Below are 21,956 nucleotides of genomic sequence, written 5' to 3'. Positions count from 1 at the left end.
ACAAAGGACAGATGGACAGAGAAAAAAAGGAAATTTTCTATAATCCCATTTCTGTTTTGTTGACTTTCTCTTTCTAAAGAGTTTTTGAGAAACCGTAAGTCGAATTCTGAATAATGTATTCAAGTTTTAACACCCAACAATACAGATGCTTGATAAAACAGTTAAATTAGTTAAGTGTGCAAAATTATTAATAGAATCCTAATTGAAAGATCTTGCATCTCCCAAGAAGATATGTTTAAGTCCTAACCTCTGGTACCTGTGAAGGTGACCTTATCTGGAAGTAAGGTCTTTGCAAACATAATCAAGTTAAGACGAGGTCATGCTGGCATAGGAAGGGCCCTTGATCAAGGGGCCTGGTATCCTTATAAGAAGAGAAGATATGTGGAGACAGACATAGAGGGAAAAAGGCCCTGTGAAGACGGAGGCAGAGAATGGACTGATGCTGCCAAAAGCCAAAGAATGCCTGGTGCTTCTAGAAGCAGAGAGAGGTGAGGAACGATCCTCCCCTAGAGGTTTAGAGCCCTTGCCAACTCCTTGACTTCAGACTTAAAGTCTTGAACAGGGAGAGAATAAATTTGTGTAGTTTTAAGCCTCTCAGTTTGTGGTAATTTAAGACAGCAGCCTTACTTAATACAATCACCAAAAACAAGGACAAATGGAAGAGTGACTGCTGACTATACTCAAGTCTTTTACTTTTCCCCAACAATGCTAATTAGTGAAAGCAATGGATCATTAGGGAATAATAATATTAACAACAAAGTGATATATGAATGTAAGTTCCTTGAGGGCAGGGTATATACAACTCATACATCTCATTATCTCCTGCAGCAGAGGGTCTTGTTCATAGGAAGTGCTCAGTCGCTATCTGTTGAGTGATAAATGAACCGTGAATAATGTAAGGAATGAATGGTATCCACATATATCTGTGCTTTAAGTGTTGTACTGTAGGTACAGTTCACATGAATTCACCACATAAAAAGGGCATAGAAGGTATTTGAAACTAATCCCCAGGATGAGTGATGGTAAAGTAAAAAATATACAGAAGTTCTTTTAGAGCTAACTAAATTTAATTTACACTAATTAAAACAAATGTAAAAGTCTGGATGGTACATTGATGGCTGAATGCCCCATATTCTATATTTCAATTCTATAAGTTCTACCTGGAAGAAAGGATTTTTTTCCCCTTTAAGTATGTCACAAAGGGATTTATTTGCTAAACTTGTCTCTGTATGGTGAAGAAAAATACATTATGTTGTTGAAACAAACACAGGAAATTTCTTTCTTGAAAATTACAAACCAAAGCATTCTGTTTATTAGCAAAAGCTGAACTTTTTACCAAATGCTTTCACTATATAAGCTTGGTTTTGGACAAGACTTAAAAAAAAATTTTTTTTAACAAACTATACACGAAACTCCTTTCTACTACTCCTGTGGCCAGTGAGGGAAACTTGTTAGGAATTTTACGTTCTTCAGTTGTAACTTAGCTATAAAGTTTTATGAGGTCCCTGTGCATGCATAGCTATAATATTTGTAGTCTATTGATGTTGGGCAGACACAACTTTTATCTCACCTTCAGCATCCAACATTTTAGGAATATCCAGGTGCTTCTCTGCGATTTCCATGGCCAGGTTAATATTTCCTATGGGGTCATCCTGTATGAAAACCAACACAACCAGTTTTTTAAAATATATTTTGAAACAGGATTTGTGAATAATGTTTTTTATACACCTCACTTTGGGCAGGATGCCTTCCCACCCACACACGGCCATAACAATGTAAGTAACACTCCTTATCTTTTCCCAAGCACTTCAAACGTTTAGAGAAACGCCGAAAATCACAGAAGCCACACAATCCATGCACACTCCAATGTACAAAATGTGAGCAAAAGGTTTAAGAGAATAAATGCACTGACAAGAAAGAACACCCTGAATGTATCAGAGCTCATTTTCAAATCTATAAATTACAAAATCTAAATCATTCTAGGGGATGGATATGCTGGAAGCTCTGCCTTGGGTGGGTGAAAGGCAATATATATATATAACCTAAACATTTGTACCCCCGTAATATGCTGAAATTAAATACATAAATAAATTGTTCTAAAAAAATTGGTGAAACACACATCTTCCAGATTTGGAAGGTGATCCTGGAGAATGTTTACTCCAACACCTTGGTTTTAAATATACGACAGGTGAGGGATAAAGAGATGAAAGAAAAGTGCTGCTAGGCGAGACTTTTAGCCGACTACAGAGTATTATAAGATGGCTACAAAGGGCAAAAACCATGTCTCCCTGATGTTAAAGCAAGGAGAAATTACAAAAAGTAAAAGCATGAAATTTTTGTTCTTAAGATTATATTTATCTTCCACTGTGAAGCCGGTTAAATATACATAACAAAATAAACTTAAGCTGAGGTGTCAAACTAAAATACTAAAAACAAAGAAGACTTAACATTTTTTGTTTTGATCTATTAGAGAAACAAACTATTATGAATTTGAAATGAGACTGGGTGTAAGACAGAAAAATCAAAATGAAAAGTAGTGTTAGTCCAAAGATGACTTCAATGAATTTTAACAGCAAAGCCATTTCAACATTCTAGAAACCACAACACTTTGCACCAGGCACAATCTTTTTTATATGGTGAAACATTTGAAAAGTGCAGGCTTCAAACACATTCACAGTGCTCATGAAGAAACCAAAGTCAGCTTTCTGGCATCGCAGAGCATACGATGATTTCAGGAAAAAAATTTTTTTAACTAAATGTTGTTTTAACAATGCATACCACCATTTGATTGAAAGTAGTTGTACCGTTAAGTGAATCTTACCTGCATATTTTATGCAAATATTTATAAAGCCAAATAGCTGAGTAAAAGTTTCTTTTTTTTCAAAAAACACAGGAGAGAGAATTTCAGCATTAAAATCACACAGCAATGACTCTGAGAGTTTGTGAAAGCTATAGCATTTAGTCTGAAACTTAGAGACAAATGTGACAATTAAGTATTTGCTAGCTCAGCTATTGCCCATGTAACCTTGGGTGGATTACTAACTTCCCACTTTCGTCATCTGCAAAACAGATATAGTATTATAGAAGAACCTACTTTATAGTGTTACTTTGCATTGTGAAGATTGAATGAATATGTGTATATGTGATTTTATATATTAGCATATACATATATGCTTGTGTGTATATACACATGCATGTTTATTTATAACAGTGCCTGATCTGGCATTATGTAAATATTAGTTGCTATCATATTATTATTGTTTTTCCACCCATCTTAGATGGCCAATTACTACAGGTCAATTGAACTTTTGCAGTAAAAACTGATTATGATAAACTGCTCATGACTCTTGGTCTCCAGTATAATTCTCTCATTTTGCAAATGAGATAAAGATTAATCGGAGGCAGGGTGCGGTGGCTCACGCCTGTAATCCTAGCACTCTGGGAGGCCAAGGCAGGAGGATTACTCGAGGTCAGGAGTTTGAAACCAGCCTGAGCAAGAGTGAGACCCCATCTCTACTATAAATAGAAATAAATTAATTGGCCAACTAATATATATAGAAAAATTAGCTGGGCATGGTGGTGCATGCCTGTAGTCCCAGCTACTCGGGAGGCTGAGGCAGCAGGATTGCTTGAGCCCAGGAGTTTGAGGTTGCTGTGAGCTAGGCTGTCGCCATGGCACTCACTCTAGCCTGGGCAACAAAGTGAGACTCTGTCTCAAAAAAAAAAAAAATAATTGGAAAAAATGTATACTGTCCATATGTTTGAAACATTTCAAAGTAACTCAGGGGATAAGAAAATATATGCATTGAAAAAGTGAGAGAAAGCTCCGTTTCTTAGGCAAACTTACAGTGTCATTTTTTTTTTTTTTTTTTTTTTGAGACAGAGTCTAACTCTTACCCAGGCTAGAGTGCCATGGTGTCAGCGTAGCTCATAGCAACCTCAAACTCCTGGGCTCAAGCAATTCTACTGCCTCAGCCTCCCAAGTAGCTGGGTCTACAGGCATGTGCCACCACGCCCAGCTAATTTTTTTCTATTTTTAGTTGTTTGGCTAATTTCTTTCTATGTATAGTAGAGATGGGGTCTCGCTCTTGCTCAGGCTGGTCTCGAACTCCTGAGCTCAAGCAATCCTCGTGCCTCAGCCTCCCAGAAGGCTAGGATTACAGGCGTGAGCCACCACACCCAGCCAAGTCATTTTTTTTTAAGGATGGGGTCTTGCTATATCACCCAGGCTGGTCTCAAACTCCTGGGCTCAAGCAATCCTTCTGCCTCAGCCTCCTGACTAGCTGGGATTATAGGAATGTGCCACCATGCCCATTTTAGCAATGTAGTCTTAATCTTTAAGAAACAAGTAAATTTTTCATGTGCTACCTTGTAGTCCATGGAGACAGGCTGGGTTGGGAGGGTGGACAAGTGATAACTAACAAGGTGGCAGAAACTAGGATACTCTTCTTATAACCATCCACGCCACACAGGTGAGGGCAGCATGCAGCAGGGCCAGATTCCATGCCAAACACAGCAACACCACGTGAACGTCAAGCTAAGCACACCAGCACCCAGAGGAAATGTGCAGTGACCACTGCTGTGGGAATATGTAGCAGCAGCGGGCCCCACTCTCAGCTCTTAAATCGTCACGTGTCATTATTTCTAAGGCAGCACAGAACACCCACCACAAGGTTCAGAATCCATCACAGATTACATTTTTAAACTACTTTTAAAGAAAGAATTTGAATACTAATCTGAGACTTAAGCACACTAAAACTTCTGCTTAAAGAAGAATTAAAGTTTTCTACATTGAATTTTCAGGGGGCGGGGGGGGGGGGAGGGAGCAAAACCAAAAACACCAAATCCAAAACAAAACAAAAAGCCAAACCTAATAACTTCTTTTCTAAGGCTGAGACTAATATCTTGGATCAATAGTGAGATAGTTATGAAGTACCCCTTGTATGAGAAACAAGTTAATCAATTCTGAGTAAATATGTACGTAACTAAATCCTCCTCCAGAAAAGATAAAAGGAACTAAAAAAGGCTTGGAGTGTTTGAACCTTTCTTCTCCCCAAAAATATAGGCTTCACTCTTCATATTTACAATGCAGGAATGTAAAATCTCTAAGAAACACATAGAAAGCCTTTGTAGTAAACCAAGCCAAATCAACAAATATATCTTTATATGGGCAAAAAGGGATGTTTTAGCTTTGGGTCCTGTCCTCCCTAGTTATAAAACCTAAGTGTGTTTCTGGCTTCCCTTCATCTTTCCATCATGGGCAAGGGTAGCTGGGAGAACGTGCTTTTTCCCGGTGGCCGTTTCTGCAGGCGGCCTCGGGGTTGTGCTAGTCCAGTGCTGATGTGCTCATTCTCAGGACGACATGCTGAGGCACACGGGTGGGGACACTGCATGCCGGGCCACCCAGAATGACCTTGTTAAGCTTTGAGTAGTCAATGAGGTCGGGCCGGTGTCTGTGGATGAGGGCACAGAGTCCAAGGCCATCTTTCCAGCTTCACAGCCGTTGAGAAGAACAGGAACACATGTTAGTGGAGAGAAAGCAACAGCCAGGTTCCACACTTGGACAGACTCTGGCCTTCCTTCCATCTGACCTAATGCACGGCGGCCCCTTGCACCTTCCTCCTCACCCAACCCAATGGCCTGGTGGCCCCGTGCACGCCCTTCTTCTTCTCGGGGTCAGCTGCAGAAGTCCACCCCCTCACTCCTGTGCTTTCCACTTCCAGTGGCAGGCTCAGCCTCGCTGGGGACCTGCTCTGTTTCTGGACCCCCTCTGGTCTGTGCTGGCACAGATGGGGACAGGAGGGGAGGTGCTGTCCCTGCTGTGCCAGTCCCAGGTTTCCTCCTCTCTCCGCCAACTCTCTGTTCTGCCCCTTACTGCCACCCACCCCAGGTCTGCACAATAAACATACACAAGGACATCTACCCTGACAATGTCCAGGACACACTTCCTCCAAGAGGTCTTAGGATATTTCAAAAGCCACCATTAGCTCCCAGGTACTCTTCTTTCTTTCTCCATAAGGTTCTTTACTGTTATTTTATTTTAAAGGCAAAGGTGTGTAGGTGAGGGAGGACATACCACTAGCAGGGAGGATACTGGTTTCTAGTCTGCTTCCCCACTGACGCCAGCACTAACTGCTCCTTGGATAGTGCCAGGCTCGGAGCCTGCCAGTGACAGCAGGCTCAGTGACAGCAGGCAATGGAGTTCTGTGCCTCAAAAGGTCAGGGGCAGGAGGAGACCCTTGTGGCAGTGTCATCACTACACTGTTGAAGTGGTTGGGTCAATCTGGGGCCAAAGACGAAAAGCAGGACGGTGAGTGGAAGCCAATCTGGTACTCTGACCTTGACACTGGCAGGAAGTCCCAGCCCTTGCTGGCTCCTCTCATCTGCCAAAGAGCATGTTGTAGGGACAGGGAAGGCTCCTTTCTGCCCTCTGTACTCGCAAGGCCTGGCTCGGTGCCTGACACGCAGTAGACATCCTAACAATACTGTCTAACTAGAAGACCCTCCCCAGTTTTTCACTGTGGCTCATCCTTATACTTCCTTCCTCTCCTTATTCATGGCCAGTGGTGGGCCCATTCACAGCCATGGGTAACCCACCACCCAAAAGGTGAAAATATAACCAACTTGTCTTGTACACATAAAAATGACAAAAAAAACCTGCATGAGAAAGAAGACTGAAGAAAGTGACCAAATCATGCTTTCACATAACATCTGGATTTCATTCATCCCATTTCCTAGAATTTTTCAAACATAATTTTCCTACTTTGCTTGAATTTCAGCAGAGCAGAGGTGCCGGACAAGGGATGTTTCCATCTGCTGCAGGGCAGAGGGATCAGGAGTAGCTCGTGCGTGGACTCCGCAGACTCTGCTAGGGTCTCCCCATCTCTGAGAGGCAACAGCCCTTCCTGTCGCCTTCTTGCAACACCAGGGGAGGGCCAAAGTGAGGGGTAGTCTCACGACCCCAAATTCGGAAGGACCATTCTGGCACTGCATACCATTCACTTACAAATACAGGGCTGTTTTATCAGCATCCTGAACCTTAACGCAATGCTTTCCTGTGGGAATGCTTTTTCCAAACATCGAGAATTCCATAGCCTTAGTTTTCCTCCATACATAAATCGCCTCTCAGACAGGAGAGGAAACAGCAGTGCGAATAAACACTGTCCTCCCTGCCACCCACGGATTCCAGTGCGGATATAAGGACCTCAGGGGCCCCAGGCGCTTACCTCGTGTGGAAGTTCTGAATGTTCACATTTCTATAAGGAGCGGTTTTCCTCTGACACCAAAGCAGCAGACCTTCCTTGGCAGATGTTTCTGTAATGACAGCCAAGAAAAAGTGTCCACAGGGAAATACACACTGGCTTAGTTCACTCAACTCCTAGCTGCTTTTGAAACTGACTTCCCAGGGGGGCTGGATCATCAAATGCATCATCTCTTCTCACCACCTCCGCAAGCATATGGGAGCTGGAACCCTGATCCAGTGACTAACTTCTGATGACACTTACGGGGCTTCAAAAGCACAACTCAGGAGGCACCGTAAGTTCCAACATAAAAAAAAAAAAAATACTAAAATCAGACTTCGGGGTAATTTACTCTTTTTTTTAGTAAAAGTGATTTTTTAAAATGTGGGGTACCCTACTGTGTGAGGTGACATTGGGGACATCTATTATTCTGGACCAGAGACTTTGTGTCCAATTTGGAGGCTGGTAGGGTGTTTCAGACCTCTCCCTGCCTACAGATTCATTGCATCCTTAAAATACTAGTAAAGTATGATACTAGGCACAATCTCTGAATAAAGCCTATCTGATAGGACAATCTGATCCTTTGTATTAGCTTAATGTTTACTGTATACAATGCTGAAATATGTAAACATGAAGAAATGAAAACAGTATATAGGGTAACTCACACCAAAAAAATGTGAGTAGTTGATGACAACTATCCCGTCATTCACCTTGCTTATAATTCATACTCTTAGGTAAATGGAATTCACAGAGGCTACTACATTTCAAATATATTTCCTTTCCCAGTGATTTTATAGTATTTAAAGGGTTTTGGCTGGGTGATGTGGCTCACGCCTGTAATCCTAGCACGCTTGGAGGCCGAGGCATAAGGATTGCTTGATATCAGGAGTTCAAGAACAGCCTAAGCAAAAGTGAGAATCCATCTCTACTAAAAATAGGAAAATTTAGCTAGGCATGGTGGTGTGCGCCTGCAGTCCCAGCTATTTCAGAGGCTGGGGCAGGAGTATGGCTTGAGCCTGAGTTCGAGGTTGCAGTGAGGTGTGATAATACCACTGTACTCTATCCCTGTCTCAAAAAAAATTTTTTTTTATTGGTAAATTTCAAGTTTGGCCACTTGAGTTCTGACCAAGTTAAATAAAACCACCACCACCTGTGGTGGCCACAAAAATGTGCTGCTCAGACTTCCTGCGGCTGCTGCTGGGAGCACAGGGCAGGCAGCTGATGTGCCAACTGCAGCCTTCTGAATGCATGCACCCCTGCATTCCCATGGAGACCACACTTCTCCAGGGCTGCCCCAGCCCAAGACTGGGGTGGGGTGCAGAGCTGGGCCACGCCTGCCTGACATGGGACTCCTATCAGAACAGCTGAGACTTAAGGATTCCCCACTGGCCTGGCTGAACCAACCTCAGAACTGCACTGCACCCGAGACCCTTCTTCCCCCCTCAAGACTCCTCCCTTCCCTTTCTCAGCCCTGGTGTCAGCCAGGTGCTGTGGCCTGGACTCCTCAGACATCTCTTGCCTCCTTCCTGCCCCTTTGTCCTACACAGGCACTCCCCCCAAGAAATTTCCTGCACTTCTGTTATGAACTGAATGTTTACGTCTCTCCCCTTCCCCACAACGTTCGTATGTTGAATCCCTAAACCCTAATGTGTTAGTATTTGGAGATGGGGCCTTTGGGAGGTAATTAGGGTTAGATGAGGTCATGAGGGTGAGGCTCTCATGATGGGATTAGTGCCCTTATAAGGAGAGACACCAGAGGGCTTGCCCACTCCCATGCTCTCCCCGACCCCCAGCCCCTACTATGTGATGCCAAGCAGAAAGGCAGCTATCTACAAGGCTGGAAGGGGCCCTCACCAGAACCAGACCATGCTGGTTCCCTGATCTTGGATTTCTAGCCTCTAAAACTATGAGAAAATAAATGTCTGTTGTTTAAGCCACCTAGGCTATGATTTTTTTTTTTCCGGAGGCTGAACTTCTAATACATCTTGGTACTGCTTCTTTGAGGACTCAAACTTACATGTATCCAAACAGCTCCTCAAAGCCACTTACATAACCTAGGATTCTATTCATACTTGAATATTAACAATTTAGAAAGCCCCTATAAGCATGTGGATGCTAACTATGGGCCCTGGCCTTCCATCTTAGGAAGAGCTTAAAGTTGATTTTTTCAAATCAAAATAAGTATTTTCTAATTTCTAATTATGTATCTAATCTGTCAACAGACTGTCTTTCACTCATAATCCATATGAAACATACACACCCCAAAGTTTCATGTACTATAAGAATAACTTTAATGACTCCTATTCATGTCTCTTATCTAGAAAATTCTAATTAAGGAAAAAAACTGAAATTTCTAAGACTTTATTAAAATATTAATTGGCACAGATGCTGAAATACGAAACTCCTTATCCAGCTATTGTGCTATACACATAACTGCCTGTCCATTGTAATTAATAAGAACAAAAACATCGGGAGGAAATTATAGACTGTATTTGATAAAGTTTAAATGAATCCTGCCAGGTGAGAAGAGTAAATAGAGGTATAGTAGAGACCTACAAAATCCTAAACTGCTGCTGAAGTTGAGATTTACAAGTCATTGAGTTTCGCCTAATTTCTGTCTGGATATGTGAGAACACGAGGGTCATGAATGTCAAACAAGATTTTCTCCTTATTTATCTGGCTACTCCAATCAAAGGTGGCCTACCTCTCCCCAACTGCCAAGGCCATTTTTAGGCTTTCAACTAAAGCTTAACAAGCCCATGCCAATGACGTGCATGACTGGAATACACTACCCCCGACAGGTGCAGGGGGAACCCGAAACATGGCCATTTGGCCCAAACAGGTCCATACCCAAAACCCTGATGATAGGTGTAAAAGGCATGTGTCATTTTCATTCCATCATGAAAAACAATATGATGCCCCCAGAAGGCCCCATCTACTTACACCTGGACTGTCTTCAACAACAGATATATTAATCTCTCATTTTTTTTCTTGGAAGAGGCCCATTATTTTGTGAAGGAAACAGGCTCCTCCAAGAATTTGGTTTTAAACAATGTCTTTTTCTACATAAAGTATATATCATTAAAACAAATAAAGATGATTTTTCTGGAGCCTTACAGAAATCAAGTAAGGTTACTATAAAATTACTCCATAAAACTAAAACAAATAAAAATATAAGTTAGCAAACTAACATTACCTACTGTGTGGGACACTGAAGAATGTTGGCTTGCAGAGAGTTAGGTACATTGCTAATGAAATTACCACTTTTTTTTGAGACAGAGTCTTGCTCTGTTGCCTAGGCTTGAGTGCCTAGCTAACAGCAACCTCAAACCCGTGGGCTCAAGCAATCCTCCGGCCTCAGCCTTCTGAGTAGCTGGGACTACAGGCAAGCATCACCATTCCCAGCTCAATTTTTCTATTTTTAGTTGTCCAGCTAATTTCTATTTTTAGTAGAAATGGGGTCTTGCTCTAGCTCAGGCTGGTCTCAAACTCCTGACCTCAAGTGATCCTCGCACCTTGGCCTCCCAGAGTGTTAGGATTACAGGCATGAACCACCATGTCCAGCCAGAAATTACTTTTTAATGTTTACTTTCTTAATCTTCTGAGGAACAGATTAACATATCCCCTTATTGTGACATTTTACAAAATACTGTGATTTGACTATCTTATACTAGGCCTGTTAATAATTTGGGAGAAACTCTAATGGATAATACATTCATAGTTATACTTGAAATAGAATTAAGTTTTAAATTCATATTATCACTAATTTAAAATTTGTAACCAATCATAAAAAACCTGAGGTCAAGTTCACCTCTGTAATATTCGTAGAAAAAGGATTTGTCAGTCCAGCTAAATGTAACAATGTGAACAAGATTTTTTAAAATAGTATTTGTTCTTTAAATTGAATTTGACTGTTTAAATATTTAAGTTTAGACATATATAAAAACAAAATTATTACAAATTACTATTTTTTAATAAAGCAGGAACTTTTAGGAAGCATCTTATTCTTTTCAATAGCATAAAGGAACATACTTTAATATAACTACGTTGTGCAAAAGCTCTCAAATTCAGACTATTTATTAATTCAAACTGTCATTCTTGAGCCTGAATTATTGAGGTTTTAATGTCATCATATCTTTTAGTTTGATTTTCAGATGACATTAATGAGTCTTCGGTGCTAGAATAATCTAAGTGAATTAGAAGCTCCTTAAGGGCAAGTCCCGCAGGCTTCAATTCATGTCACCTGGCATAGCAGAGTAGGCAAAGTTTCTTGCTTGATGAATAACTAAAATCACTTAAAAAGATCAGAGTCAGAGGGTACTCTGGCCTGGGCAGAATTATAAATGATAGCCCTACCCATCACCATTGGGGTGCCTGGTTACCTGTTAGGTTACAAAGGAGAGGCCAACTAGTTGGACAATTCACACTGCCTTAAACCTATTCTGCAGTTAAACATTTTGTGATCTGAAGGCTAAATAGGCAAAGTTCTAATTTTAAGAATGTCAATTTGACACTTTTCAACAGTGCTGAATTTATCAAAATATTTGGGAGTGCAGTGGGCGTGAAAGACTAAAGATTTTTATCTTCAGTGGCAGTGCCAAGGATTAAGATTCTATTACAATGATGAAACAGTTGTTAGGCTGAGAGACACAGTGGCAATTGAGATTTTGTGAAGAAAAGAAGAAGAAGAACAAGAACAAGAAGAAGAAAGAAGAAGAAAAGAAGAAAAAGGAAGGGAGGGAGGTAAATAAATTAATTTGTGTTGTAACAGATTATTTTTTTGTACCTGGAGGAAAAAAAAAATGTTTCAGTTGTGAGCATAAAGAACTCTGCATAGCTGTGAATTTACTAGTATAACAAGCAATCCAGAAGCTCAACAAATGCTCATTTTAAAAAGTGACTTCTATTCTGAATATGTGCTCATCTTTTCCAAAATGATTCCACCCCCATGAATGAAACAGTGTTGCCAGGGTCTTTTCCTGCACGAATATAAAATTGATCAAAACCCAACTTACAGGCCTTTCATTCAATCGTGTTAAGTGTTCAACTTGATAATATCATATTCAAATTTTAATTTACAAGTTCAATTTTCAAATCATACAATTAGACTTCTAACCATATCTTTTACCTTCAACTGAAATATCCTGAATAGCAAAGCGAAGGATGATGGTCCAGATCATACCCAGGGTCATTTTCACATTGCCATCGACAATTTCTGTAGGTTAAGAAAACAACAAATCAATGTAAAGGTAAAATAATCAGCATGTAACTTTTTCCTCAATGTATAAATTTTGACTTCAGAGCTATTGGGAAATATACATATGGAAAGACTAGTTTATGTTTTTATAAGCATCACAGTGTGTCTGGTTATAAATATGGTATTCATAACCAAATGTCTTCAGTTTAAAATGAATTCTGAGTTAATAATAAGCACAAATCTTGCATATGTATTATCACTGAGAACCACCCAGGAGTTTCCAAAGTTTTAAGACTATATGAGATAAGGTTTTTTTTTTTTTTTTTTTTTTTAATGAGCTAAGGTTTTAAATAATCAAATAAAGAGAACACAGTCTCATCTTTATCCTGATCCTTCTTACAGCACTCCCCAGCTGGCAGGTAGCAGGACTCAGCATAATGAGATGCAGGTAGTTTCAGCTCCTACACACCTCACCAGATTCCCAAATTTGCCACAGAGAACAAAGAAGCCACTACCTTCCTATTAATTAGTTCTTATTAAGAGTCACTGGCATGTATAAGTTCTTTCTCCTTCCTCTAATTGGTCTGAAGAAGACAGTGTTATATGAGAATCTATTCATTTCAAATAACCTCTAGAGCTTGGTCTCCCACTCACGGTACCATTTGTTCTCATTTCCGCCCACGCAGCACCTAGCAGAGAGCCAGACACAAGGCGGGCATGGTAAAAGGTGGAAGGGAAGCAGGAAGGGGAGAACTCAAGTAACAGGCTGCACCTCTGCTGTGAGGTCAGAGTGGCAGACAGGGTTACCCCATCACACCTCTTACCTTCCGCCCCGATGGACACCAGTTTCACCCCTTTGCTGGCTATGTAATCCAAAGCTTTGTTGACATTAGCAATTTTATGGAACCGCATTTTTCCTCGGTCAGGTTTGGGCAGCCTTTCCCCTGATGGGTGAAAAGAGAATAGTGCAATCATAGAGAGAGTGACCCCTTGATGAGGAATCGAGATGCGAAAGTTCAGAGTCCATGTTTTCCTTACATGGAAATGGTTATGTCACTGTTTCTAACGTGTGCCTGGTTTCCCTAAATCACAGTAAAGGGGGAACACTAACCTAAAGAAACCTCGCAGGATCAAATGGATCATCAGGCAACCATACTATTAAGGCCATATGCTTTTCAGATCTGCAGGGAGAGTCCAGTTTGGCCCACAACCCAACTTACACATGAGTAAACAGAGAAGCTGGTTAATGTCCCTGAAGCATTCGGAGTTGCTGGCTAGCTATTGGAGGAAATCAGGATGCCTAGTTCAAACCCCAGGGGTGGCTTCCAGGGCTTGTCTTTGACATCTGATTATGAAGATATATGCATCATGGGCAGTTCTCCCCTCACCCCTGCCAGTCACACTCCTGCAAAGCTGATCCATTCTCTGGTCCAAAGTCTAAATCAGCCAACTGAAATTCAGGGCAAATTATAACCTCACTGGGATTTTTTTTTTTTTTTTTTTTTTTGAGACAGAGTCTCACTTTGTTGCCCAGGCTAGGATGAGTGCCCTGGCATCAGCCTAGCTCACAGCAACCTCAATCTCCTAGGCTCAAGTGATCCTCCTGCCTCAGCCTCTCAAGTAGCTGGGACTACAGGCATGCGCCACCATGCCCAGCTAATTTTTTGTATATATATTTTTAGTTGGTCAATTAGTTTCTTTCGATTTTTTAAGTAGAGATGGGGTCTCGCTCAGGCTGGTTTCAAACTCCTGACCTCGAGCAATCTACCCGCCTCGGCCTCCCAGAGTGCTAGGATTACAGGTGTGAGCCACCACGCCCAGCCCCTCACTGGGATTTTAATTTGTATGTTCAGAGTTAATGCCAGCATTCTGGAACACACACTAATGGGACCAGGAGTAGAGAGGGCAGCATGGTGGGCAGTCAAGTAAATGTCATTTTTTTCTTCTCTTATTTTGTTTTGAGGTAGGTGGTATAAACATTATTTTAATAAGTCAATTTTAAACAGAATTCACTCCTTCTTTAGAACAGAAAAATAACTCCAGGCAGATTGCTCTCTGGAAAGGTTTTCTTTGCCAATAATACCATGTTCTCGCCTAGCCAAGTTCAAAGGGAACTTCTGATGCAGTCATCTTCAAACAGATGCTTACCTACTGATTATACATAAAAATACAGGACTGGGGTATATTAATACCGACCTGAGATGACTTCCAAAAGCAGCATGAGTTTAAGGCCATTCCTGAAGTCTTCCTCGATGTTCTCAATCTGGGTGCCAGCTTTCCTTAGGTGGGAATTACACCAGGCAGTGAAGGTCTGCAATGAAAACCAAATACCACTTAGCACAGGCCCATTAGTGGTCAGGCCCCCTCTGCACGGACAACACTCAACACCTTACACATTGGAGGAGTCTATGGGGCTGAGGCTTCTTGGGTCTTCTAGAGAATGCAGAATTTGATAGAAAGGGGAATTGGTAACCCAAAGACAATAATTTTGTAAAATTTCCTCTTTTGAGACAAAAACTCATTTATTTGATATTCCAACCTGAAGAATTTTTGCCTTCAGTTTTAAAAGGTACCATGTTTATACCCAGGCCGTCACCTTCTGAAAACCTCTTACTTTGTAGAAAAGATAGACTGGATTAGGATGTGCTTATTCCCTTCCTACAACGAAAATATGCTTGTTTGCAGAATGGATGAATAAATAATGTTTAGAGAATGTTCAAAATGTCTTACTGTAGAGCAAAGGATGGGAGATATTATGTAGCAGAAAGGAGGAGAGAGGAGGGACCCATAACCATTAATTATCTACAACTACTTGATATTGGATGAACAATAGTTTTAAGCTAGCAACTAAATCAATTAAACAAATTTGCAGTGTAGTCAATTATTTAAAAAATAGTAACAATTACAATAACCTCCCACTAGCATATTCCAGGTCCTGGACTGGATCCTGGATTTTAAAGATGACTAGATACAGCCCTGCCCTGAAAGGGCTCACAGTTCAGTCATGTTAACAAATTACTAGGACAATCTTCAGCAGAAAATGGACCATATATTAAGTGGCATCCACACTCATTCTGTTTATTTTTCAAGCTTCTTTTAACTCGGCTTCCACTTGTGTGCTATTTCCTGCCAAAACCAGATTAGAAATCCTTCTGGCAGCTGTTGGCTAAGAATGCAAACTGTCCCCTCCTCTTACAACAGCTGCTGGGCTCAGAACAAAGTGCCTGGTACGTCAAACTGGGGGGTAGGGGACAGGCAAGGAGGGTTTGTGTTCGAGATGAGAGAAAAATCAACCTACCAAGAGTGGGCTGCTTTCAAGTAAGACCACAAAAAGACAAAGTGGCCATAAAAATGATTTTCCTGAGGAAGAAAGACGATTTTCAAATCTAATAGTCCCTCATTTCAAGAAATATGTGAATGGCATTAAATTCAAGAACAAAAAGAAAATGTAGGCATTTTCTTGGATTTATAGCAATAAATTTTATCCAGAGAGCCTAAACTATAATAATAATAATTATTTCTTCTAAAACAAATCTAAATCTTTAGTTAGGTCTAAACAGAAGAGATATACTTTAGATCTATGTGCTCAATGTGGTAGGCCCTAGCCATAGAGGCTTTTTTTTTTTTTTTTTTTTTTTTTTTTTTGAGACAGAGTCTCACTTTGTTGTCCAGGCTAGAGTGAGTGCCGTGGCGTTAGCCTGGCTCACAGCAACCTCAATCTCCGGGGCTCAGCGATCCTACTGCCTCAGCCTCCCGAGTAGCTGGGACTACAGGCATGCGCCACCATGCCCGGCTAATTTTTTGTATATATATTTTTAGTTGGTCAATTAATTTATTTCTATTTTTGGTAGAGACGGGGTCTCGCTCAGGCTGGTTTTGAACTCCTGACCTTGAGCAATCCGCCCGCCTCGGCCTCCCAAAGTGCTAGGATTACAGGCGTGAGCCACCACGCCCGGCCCATAGAGGCTTTTTAAACTTAAAATGAAATTAAATTAAAAATTTAGCTCCTCAGTTGTACAAGTCATTTTTCAAGTGTTCAAAAGCCACATGTGGTTAGCGACTACTGTACTGGATGGTGCAGATTTACAACATTCCCATGATAACAGACAGTTCTGTTGGATAGCACTACTCTAGATAATTGGGTTTTTTGTTTTGTTTTTGGAGACAGAGTCTCCCTCTGTCACCCAGCCTAGAGTGTAACAGTGTCATCATAGCTCACTGCAACCTCAAATTCCTAGGCTCAAGTGATCCTCCTGCCTCAGCCTCCCGAGTAGCTGGGACTACAGGCACAAGCCACTATGCCCAGCTGATTTTTCTATTTTTAGTAGAGACGGAGGTCTCGCTCTTGCTTAGGCTGGTCTCAAACTCCTGGCCTCAAGCAATCCTCCTCGGTTTCATCTCAGCCTCCCAGAGTGCTAGGATTGCAGGCATGAACCACTGCACCCAGACACTTTTGTTTTTTAAAGGTTAAGATTATTGTAATAATACATTATATATATATATATATATATATATATATATATTTTGAGACAGAGTCTCGCTTTGTTGCCCAGGCTAGAGTGAGTGCCGTGGCATCAGCCTAGCTCACAGCGACCTCAAACTCCTGGGCTCAAGCAATCCTGATGCCTCAGCCTCCCGAGTAGCTGAGACTACAGGCATGCGCCACCATGCCCAGCTTATTTTTTCTCTATATATTAGTTGGCCAATTAATTTCTTTCTCTTTATAGTAGAGACGGGGTCTCGCTCTTGCTCAGGCTGGTTTCAAACTCCTGACCTTGAGCAATCCGTCTTCCTCGGCCTCCCAGAATGCTAGGATTACAGGTGTGAGCCACCACGCCTGGCCATAATAATACATTATTTATATATTTAAATGTTAACTCTGTGTGTTTACTTTTTGAATGGGTAACAGATTTCCTTGGTTCCAAATTCAAGTGGTACAAAGGATATAAAGGAAAAAGCTTTCCTCTCACCCTTGTTCCCTAGCAACCCAGTGCCATGTTCCACAGGGAACAAAGATATCAGTCTCTTGTGTATCTCTTCAGTGATATCTATGCATACCTAAAACTTGCAGACATATATATCTTTTTTAACACAAATCATATTATACACATTGTTCTTCACCTTGTTTTTTTTTTTACCCACTTAAAAGATATAACCTAGAGGTCATTCCATATCAGTACAGATCATTCCTTTTTATGGCTGCATAGTATTCCACTGTATTGTATACACCATACTTTATGTAACTAGCTCCCTATGGATGAACATTTAGGTTGTTTCCAGATAATTAATTTCTTACAGTAAAAAATATCCCAGGCCCCATCTTCAGCAGGTAAAACTACTTTAAAGGATTTTTTTTAACTGACAGTATTGAGACTAATCATATACCTGATCTTTTGGGAAAGGCACAAGAGAATAGCAGGTTGTGATTTTTTTTAAAAAAGTAATTGACAAAGAGAAAATATAATAATATAAATATTTATAAGGTATTTTTTTATTTAAGTTCTACTTAAAAATGAGCAAATATTGCTGGTGCAAGTCACCATATCTTATTATAGCATTATTTAAGTTTCTTCATAATAAAAGTATCAGAAGCACTTTTGGATATAACCCCAAAAGCTGCTCATGAAATCAATGTAAGCTTCCTGTCCCCCACTGTGGAATACTGTGAAAGTCTGTTTGATACTACATTTTTATAGGTATACATACAATGAAGGTAATTTACCATAGGTAATTATTTAGTTGTGCAAATTCAGAGAAGGAAATTAATCTAAAAGGTCAATTTACTTAGTTGAGTTAAGCCTAATGAAGTTTTCCTGTCTTTAATGAGTACTGCTAAAAGCCAACAAAGGTGGTAACTAACCAACTTAAATGTGGAAAAAAGCCTCCAACTGTTCTGTGCTAATAGCTTGCAAAGAGGCCAGTGCACTCTGAAAACGAGTTTTAAGCTTCATTAGAATGTTAAATTTTTATTCTATTTCCTGTGTTAATTACCACGGCCTAGGGAGACTATTCCTACACATTTCCCATCACCTCTGTTTCTGTGAAAAGCCTGTTGTTAATCATGCAAGAGATAAAAACAACAGCAACAACAAAACCCCACACATGTGACCTGAAGACATCTTTGTGAACTTTCTTGCTATCTGAATTGTAATGTGCATCTAAAAGATCCATGAAAACTAAACCTTGAAGAAGCAAATGAGAAGGTAGGTCCACATGATTCTGGAGGCAGGCTCCTTGGTTCAAACCAGATTACCAAGCCAGAAGCCTTTTCTTAAGGGAAATGCTCTTCTATTGAACCAGACACAGACCATTGAGGAAAGAGGCCAGCGTCTCCCCAACCCATAGCTCAACCAGACGTCGCACACATGAGATCCCCATACCTCCTCTTTTGCTTCCAACTCAAACCCTTCCTCTTCCTCTCTCCTAGAAAAAAGCTTATTCTCCGTTCCTCTGCACCTACCCATAAATACAAATGCTTTTAGCATCTTGAAAATGGGCACATCAAAAAGTTTCAGAGCCATACAAAGAGGACCAAGATGGAAAACTACAAAACCATCTATCCCCAGGAAAGAAAGACAGATGTTTCTAGTCTTTATCAACTGCCAAAGAAGTTAATACAATGCTAAGGGAAACAGTGTTCAAGTCAGAGAGAGAAAAGGTGGAAATGCAGTAGAAGACATTATCACGACATCTATGCATGTATGTATGTATATGTATATGTATGTGTGTGTGTGTGTATGTGTGTTTATGTATGCTTTCACGCAATAAGACTGAAGGATACTTGAAACTATCAGCTGTCCCTGCCTTTGTTATATTCCTGAACATGAGAGGCTCAGAAAATGTTCCTCAACCTCAAAACATGGTGGTTGAGAAAAATATCAGTTGAAAGAATTTCCCAGGAAATTCTTGCTGTTTACAAGAATTGTTAACCCCATTCGGTGGTGGGAGTCTTTTGTGAAGGACTTACTAGCAAAGTCCCTACCTAGTCCATGGGAACTGTAAAACTATTGCCTTTCTCAGTGAAATTATATAACAGGACAATCAGCACAATGTGTTTAACAGCAAAAAAGTACTTATGTCCTTACTGAATTGTTGAGATAAGCTTGTGATATTCAACTGCTATGCTTCTGTGTTTAGTTTAAGTTAATTAAGCCCATAGGCATATCAACCTACATTGTTGACTATTCCATAGGTTGAAGGTAGAAAAGGGTTTTTATTCAAAATGGGCTAAATCTGTTATATTTATATTGTTCCTCTTTGACCACACATGTGCACAATTCTACCTGGAAAAGATTATTATTTGGGTACACAGATGAGGGACCAAAAAAAAAAAAATCAATCATTCATCTGCCATGGTTTTCTGAATATGAGTCCATTTCATCTTCCAGTTAATTATTACTTCTTTTAGCAATAAGGCTCTGAGCTTGGGCTGGCTCCTGTAAGACTTGAATCTTTACCATTCCATTTTCTCCAAACAAACGTTTTGGCAATACATTTATAAAATTTCTTTATACTTTTTTAACCAGCTTTTTTCCCCTTTAATAATAATTACATAAAATACTAATTTTAGATCACATTTCCTGAAATGGAAACAAATCACAGACATGAGACTTTTTGAATGAAATGCATGGGGGTCTAATGAAGGCTGGGATATTCAGGCAGAGATACAGCATGAAGCTCTGGGAGAGGCAGGCCTGAAAAACTTTTAGCTTTAAACCTACCAATTATAAGACAGCATTGTCTGTTAGGTCAAAAAAAGGTCTAGGGCACTGTCAAAGTGTTCTATGATGTTGAGGTTGCATATCATTTACTACTTTCCTCAGGGTGCCGAGACATGAAGAGGGCCACTCTGCCCTGACAGTGCTCGTGGTCTGCATCCCGTGGGGTGGGACAACCGAGCCCCAGCCCCAGCAGCCCCCAGAGGGCACAGGGAGGACAGGAGGAGCTAGTCCAGCCAGCGGTCCTGGCTCAGAACTTGAATTCTATTTCTGACTCTGACACCATGCAATTATTTGTCCTTCATGTCCTGATGCTTTCCCAGCTATAAAGAAGGAGCAGTCACTGTCATGATCAGCTGTATGAAATCGTTCAAAAGGTTATCGAGGGGAGAAGAAATTCAAAAGCAGGATGGCCAACGCTACCTGTGCCAGGATGGTGCTAACACCCTCTCACGTAAATCCACTGAAAACCACAACTCTATTAAGCTGCTTTTCTAAAAATGCTCCATTTATTTTTCTATTTACAACAATCACTTTAATAGCATCTTTTTTTCCACGTCACAAATTCCCAATTTGCCAAGATTACTTCTAATTGGTTTCCTGGTTCTTTTCAAATACTGGAAAAGCGAGGGGGCTCTAGAAAGCTGCACAATGTTTTTTAAATCTCTGGTTAAAGTAGCAGAGGAAGGTCAGAGCTGTTTCTCTGAAGTAAATGCGATTTCAGTGTTAGCGTTAAGAAAGGAGATTCCACCCTCATAGAGAGTAGGGGCCCAACCCTCTGAGGGGATAGAAATTCCTGCAATCAGTATGGCTGGCAAAGGACTCCAAAGCTTCTCAAACCGCCCCCCCAACCAAAAAAGCCCTAAAGGTACACACATCTCAAGAGGAACCCCAGGGGTGATCCTAGAAAATGCTGTAATGGTTGGGCTTGGTGGCTCATACCTGTAATCCTAGCACTCTGGGAGGCCGAGGCGGATCACTCAAGGTCAGGAGTTTGAGACCAGCCTCAGCAAAAGCGAGACCCCATCTCTACTAAAAATAGAAACAAATTAGCTGGACAACTAAAAATATATAGAAAAAATTAGCCGGGCATGGTGGCGCATGCCTGTAGTCCCAGCTACTCAAGAGGCTGAGGCAGGAGGATTGCTTGAGCCCAGGAGTTTGAGGTTGCTGTGAGCTAGGCTGATGCCACAGCACTCTAGCCCGGGCAACAGAGTGAGACTCTCTCTCAAAAAAAAAAAAAAGAAAGAAAGAAAATGCTGTTAACAACCCAACCAAGGGGTGACTCCAGAATCACATCTGAAAACAGCAGTGTGACCTTGAACTTAAATATTCAGACACTCAACCACCTTGAAAAACATGTAGAAAGTGTTGGCATCTACATTAACATCAAGGAAGTTCTCTGGACCCAGAAACTACTCACAGTGGTGACTAAGTGTTCAGCATAATGAAGACTGAATAACCATCTGACTTTGAAAAAATTCCGAACCTTCAAGGCTGCCAGGTGCCCAGATACACCTTTCAACTATTCACATGAAATTTTTAGATTTAATGAAAGTGAGGACCAGGTAAATGAAAAAGTGTTAATTCTGAAGACCTTGCATGTGCTACAATCAATTACCGGGATGGCCATTTGGGGCCCTAATGTTCTTGTGACTTACATAACCAGGCATCTAACTACACAGTGGGCAGCCCTTTTATTCTCTGCCCACAAATCTCTGCTTAGTCTCAAGATCCTGTTAGATAACATGGTATGTGATAGCTCAGTTTAGTTATCACAGAAAAACAAGCAGCCCTTAA

At 40.8% G+C, this 21,956-nt stretch overlaps 1 protein-coding gene across 4 annotated transcripts in view; it reads right to left on the bottom strand.

Annotated features, from left to right (window-relative positions):
- Positions 1–21,956, bottom strand: part of ACTN2 (actinin alpha 2) — a 73,045-nt gene that overhangs the window by 31,488 nt on the left and 19,601 nt on the right. For 2 of the 4 annotated variants that reach the window (XM_012738296.3, XM_012738297.3), the window contains exons 2-7: positions 14,635–14,749; positions 13,263–13,382; positions 12,370–12,456; positions 7,227–7,314; positions 5,414–5,492; positions 1,571–1,652 (exon numbers count right to left, since the gene is read on the bottom strand). In XM_012738296.3, coding sequence (XP_012593750.1) covers positions 1,571–1,652; positions 5,414–5,492; positions 7,227–7,314; positions 12,370–12,456; positions 13,263–13,382; positions 14,635–14,749 — 571 coding nt within the window. Of the gene's footprint in view, positions 1–1,570; positions 1,653–5,413; positions 5,493–7,226; positions 7,315–12,369; positions 12,457–13,262; positions 13,383–14,634; positions 14,750–21,956 lie in introns of those variants that run through there. The other 2 variants (XM_075995498.1, XM_075995497.1) reach the window with 1 other exon arrangement.

Source organism: Microcebus murinus, chromosome 19 (assembly GCF_040939455.1).
Source record: "Microcebus murinus isolate Inina chromosome 19, M.murinus_Inina_mat1.0, whole genome shotgun sequence".
NCBI lineage: Eukaryota > Metazoa > Chordata > Mammalia > Primates > Cheirogaleidae > Microcebus > Microcebus murinus.
The sequence above is the reverse complement of the archived record's forward strand: the minus strand, read 5'-3'. Positions and strand labels throughout refer to the sequence as shown.